Genomic DNA, 5,089 nt, shown 5'->3' on the forward strand with positions numbered 1-5,089 from the left:
ATCTATTTCTCAACTTGAAAATTCTAAAACTAATCTAATTATTGCTTATTTGTTTACCTTTATTTTCTTTTTCAGAAGCAACCTCCCAAATGTCCTCAACCACTTGGAATAATGCGTTAATGCCAAGTGGCAGTCCCAGGTGTTTGCATCAAAATCTATCATTGCGTTAAGAAGTCTAGAAGAAGTGTTGGCAATAAATAGTCGTTGCTCTCTCGCAGCATTCAAACTAATCTATCAATATCAACGTTGCAAACACGGCTCGAGATAAAAATTACCTGCAAGTCTTCCACCGTACGCGGCAACTAGAACATGATGCTGTGTCCAAGTAGATCATCTATATCTGTAATTTGGCTATAAAATCTATATGTGTAGAGGTTGTGGTGAGATGAAGTTCAAATTTTGATTCGAGTTGCAGGTCAAACGGGTAAAATAGTTTCGTGTGGTCGATGCAGGATAATGAAGTGGACTGTATGTTCGACGCTCAAAGTATATATATCTATTTTTAATCTTAAGCGAAAATAGATAGACATTATCCTTGTAGAACCGTGAGCAAGCTAAAAGAGACGCATCAGCGTTATCCAACAAATGAAATTGAATGTAGTCGTGTTGTTACGATAAGGGGGCATCAAACAAATTCAAATTAAGGTTGAGGAGTTTACATTTTCCTTATCATTTGGTGGCAAAGTCTATTTCGAAATGGTTTCTAGGACAGGGTCCCGCAATGACCGATTCAATTGCAAACTATAAATACCCAACCGTGTCTTGTGATTTTCATTAACGAGTATTGCATCTACTAAATCACAAGTATTGCATTTTACAGCCAAAATCGTAGCCTTTGTTGGTTTCATATTTAGCTTTTGAAAGAAGTCAGTTTGTTGGAATTGCAGGCAAGCGGTTCAAGAACATCATGGCGGCCAGAGGTATGTATATAGAGCAATTATTGTTAAAAATGTTATTGAAAGAGCAGTGGCGTATGTTTTTATTGTGATTGTGATTTTTTAATGAACCGTTGGATTTGAATGCCCTGCAGTTGGAGTGTGTTATGGAATGTTAGGGAATCTGCCCAGCCCGCGCGAGGTCGTAGAGTTGTTAAAGCGCCACAACATCGGAAAAGTGAGGATTTTCGAGGCACATCACGAAGCTCTGAGAGCCCTGGAAAACACAGGCATAGAAGTAATAGTGGGAGTGAGGAACGAGGAGCTTGAGAAGATAGCAGGCAACCAGGCGGCAGCCAACGGGTGGGTGAAGGACAACGTTGGCGCCTTCTACCCGGCGGCCAACATCAAATACATTTCAGTGGGAAACGAGGTGTTGCATTACGGAAACGAGAAATATGTCTCATATCTCGTCCCTGCAATGCGAAACATTCAGACCGCAGTCCGCAACGCCAATCTGCACAAGGATATAAGGGTGTCCACCACCCACGCCTCATCTGTGCTGGGGAATTCTTATCCGCCTTCGCAGGGAGAGTTCCGCAACGATCTCAAGAGCACACTCCGCCCCCTGCTGAACTTGTTGGCTGAGAACGGGTCTCCATTCATGGCGAATGTGTACCCTTATTTCAGCTATGCCGGCAACAAGGCCCACATATCCCTAGACTATGCGCTCTTCAAGCCCTCTGCCCCGGTGGTCCACGACGAAGGTCGTGAATACAGGAACTTGTTCGATGCCATGGTGGACGCTCTCATTGCCGCGTGTGAGAGAGCGGGACATCCAGACCTACCACTGCTCGTTACAGAGAGTGGGTGGCCCTCTGCGGGAGATGATCATGATCATGAGGCCCGGGCGGCCACCGTGGACAACGCCAGGGTCTACAATAACAACCTCATCAGGCACGTCTCCTCCAACCAGGGAACGCCCAGGAGACCTGGAAAGCCCATCCACACCTACGTTTTCTCCTTGTTCAACGAGAATTTGAAGCCCGGACCAGAGATCGAGCGCCATTTCGGCCTCTTCTATCCCAATAAAAATCCAGTTTACCCCGTCAACTTCACTCCCTACTAGGTGTGACGGTATGGACGTTCTTTCCTATCACTCACCAATAAAACACAAGGCCCGGCTTTCTACGCCTTTCTCTGTTGTAAAAAATTACCACTCCTAAATAAGTTAAGTGTATCGCTCTTTCCCTCATATAATCCATCCTTTGAATAATGAGTCCAACTTGACGTAGACTCACTTTACTTTTCTCAGTATTTATCTCTCCCAACATGCATCGCTGGCTTCATTTAAACAATTGTTTGTATTTTAATGGAAAGAAATGAAAAACAACAACGTTCGATAAGATATATGGATTAAAAGCATTAAATAATTAAATGTTTTAGGAAATAATAAAAACCTATAATAAAAAGTCTATAATCTATAATAGAGTGTGTGAATGCTCATATTTGCAATTTAGTATAATACAATTGGGATAACATATTTTTTTACTTTATAGCATGCATCTTTATTTTTAAATATGTGCTATAGATGATGTTATTGTTACCATAACACCCTGCTTAAATTCCATTGTACTATATATTTATGCCTATGTAAAAACCAGTCACCACCATTCAATAAATTAATCAAGCATTTATTTTATAATCTAGTACCAAATCCTAGTACACAACCAAACGATGGAATAACCAATGATAAAGGAGTGTTATGTTCACAATGGTGACAATGTGATCGTGTAAAAGATCTATGGAGTCCACTGTGCATGAAAGGCAATAGAATTTTGAGCATGCACTTGTGACAAATGTAATAATTGCATTACGTTCTTCCCATTCCCAACCATGTATGGAAATCTAGAGGTGAACATTTGTGTATGCAAGGACGCCTAGAATAAAGGTTGAAGGTGTTTTTGTTTCCCTTACAACCTTGCCAAGACTTTGTTGAAATTGCATTAGAAGAATAGATTAGAATGAAACTTATAACTATCATCATCGCAATTATGAAGCAATGAGCCATTTCCTATATCTATAGGAGTTTGGCGAGTTCAGAACTATGGAGTCATTATGGGGAAATATTATTGTCTAGTGATAGGGTTCCTGTTGGCAAGGATATGCATTTAAATATAGCGAGCCATACACCTATGAGATTTGTGATAATCTCTATGCCATTTCTTGAAGACGAAGCGTATTTTATCAGAGGTTACATTTGGAAGGAATCTCATAATCTTAATATGTGTGTGAATGATTGAAGAATGACTGGTGCAATGTATGAAATAAAAGATTACCTGGTTGCATAGAAGGTAAATGTTACTGTCGAATTGAACAATGGTGAAGGATATTAATCCAATCACAGGAATCTTTCGAGGAAATATGATCTTCTTTCTTTCTTCTTTTCTTTTCTTCTCTGCTTTCTTTTCTCTTTTACCCTTTTTTTGAAGGTAACATGACTTGAATTTATTTGATACTAAAGAGCATTATGATTCATTAGAGATTTATATGAGATACTCATAAGAAGAAGAATTTTTTTCATGACAAGGATTGTATTTGTTTGCATTTTTTTTATGGAGATTCCATTAAACAAGTGTCTTGGATTCAATTTCCATAGGTGGAGAATAAAAATTCAAATGCAACTAATGAATACAATTTTATAAGGATAGCAAGCAGAAAAGAAAAATCATCAATAGATGTAATAAGTTATTAGATTGGAATAGTAGAGATGATAAAGCCATGGATATCATTGGCCTTTCTCTTTCAAACTCTAGATTTCACGATATAGAATTAAAAAAATCACCAACAAAATTTGGGACAATCCAAATAAATCGTTTGGGGCAAAATCACTCAATGCTCTTTTTTTCCTAAAACTTCAATTATTCAGTTTCAGAATGGAAGATGGAATCACAATTTCAAATAACATAAGTGGTTTTAGGTCTCTCATTAGGCAACTAGTAGAAGTCAAGGAGGCAACAGATAATGGTGATGGTAAAGCTATCTTGTTAAATAGTTTTCCTTCAAAGTACAATAGTTAATGTTATTCCTGTAGTTAGTCAAATGACTTCACAAACCTTAAGAGATATGATTCCAACCCTTTTAGCTTAATAAAAGAGAACAAAATATGATTCTCAATAGGATAATGCACTATATTCATGAAGAAACAGTAAAAGGTCTAGTCCTAACAAAGAGAGAATTAAATATCTTGATTGTAAACAAAATGGTCACACAACTCAGTTATGTAGAACTCAAAACAATGATGTAATTAAAGGAAAAATCGAGGTAAAATGAAGTTAAATTAGTATATGCTGAGGATGAAGATTCAATTGATGATGAATATTTTATCAATGATTCTTCTCCGGGTTGAATTAATAGACCTGTACTTTGAGCCTTCACATTTCAAGGCACGTGGCAGTGCCGCATGGAAGAATTTTCATCATCTCAAGATAGATTTTCACCTTAAAATGATATTTTGCATGCAAAGATTTTTTTGTTTGTTTTCTTTCCTCTTTTTATGCTAATTGTTTTGAAGAAAATACACGTATTGTGAAGGTTGATTTTTCTAGACAGGTAAGGGATTTGGTGTTGAGTACAATCTAGATTGTTGTCTACTAAGTTTATGAGGATGCAAAAAATAGTTGTACCCTTCTAATGGTCATCAAACAACTTGATGGAACTCTCTCACGACTTAAAACTGATTATTGTCGAATAATTCAAAAATATATGATTCAAGAGTTTGGGACAGAGAACTCAAGAATTTCGCTCAAAGCTACACCCTTCCGAGGATCGCAAGGTCTGATTAATTAAGAGTGGGAGAGGCCCGTACCATTACATATCCACAGAAAATGTGCCACCTAGGGCGCATGAGAGATGCACACCTAGCTAAAGAAAAAATATCAAAAATAGAAAGGAACTACCAAGGAGAGACGAAGACCAGAAACAAAACCAACAAACAAAAACCACTAAAACGAAGCCAACTCTAAAGAAATGAAGAGATGCTCTATTGGGCGTAGGCGTTACCCTCTTGCCAAACTTTTCATAGACCTAAAACTTTATCAGAGAAAGAGATTAAGTTGAAATGGTAACAGATCACTAGTCAAGGTGTAGAAACAATTTATTTGCCACAAAAATTTTAAAGAATTTATGACAAATTCTTCACATTTTTTATAGTT

General features: G+C 37.6%; 1 protein-coding gene across 1 annotated transcript; it reads left to right on the plus strand.

Moving 5' to 3' along the window:
- Positions 1-760: 760 nt before the first annotated feature.
- On the plus strand, positions 761-2,192 carry LOC131040311 (glucan endo-1,3-beta-glucosidase-like). The gene is made up of 2 exons (XM_057973206.2): positions 761-920; positions 1,031-2,192. Exons 1-2 carry the CDS (start codon positions 908-910, stop codon positions 2,002-2,004), a joined length of 987 nt encoding a protein of 328 aa, XP_057829189.1. The 5' UTR covers positions 761-907; the 3' UTR covers positions 2,005-2,192.
- Positions 2,193-5,089: the final 2,897 nt, after the last annotated feature.

This window comes from Cryptomeria japonica, chromosome 3 (assembly GCF_030272615.1).
Source record: "Cryptomeria japonica chromosome 3, Sugi_1.0, whole genome shotgun sequence".
Lineage (NCBI taxonomy): Eukaryota > Viridiplantae > Streptophyta > Pinopsida > Cupressales > Cupressaceae > Cryptomeria > Cryptomeria japonica.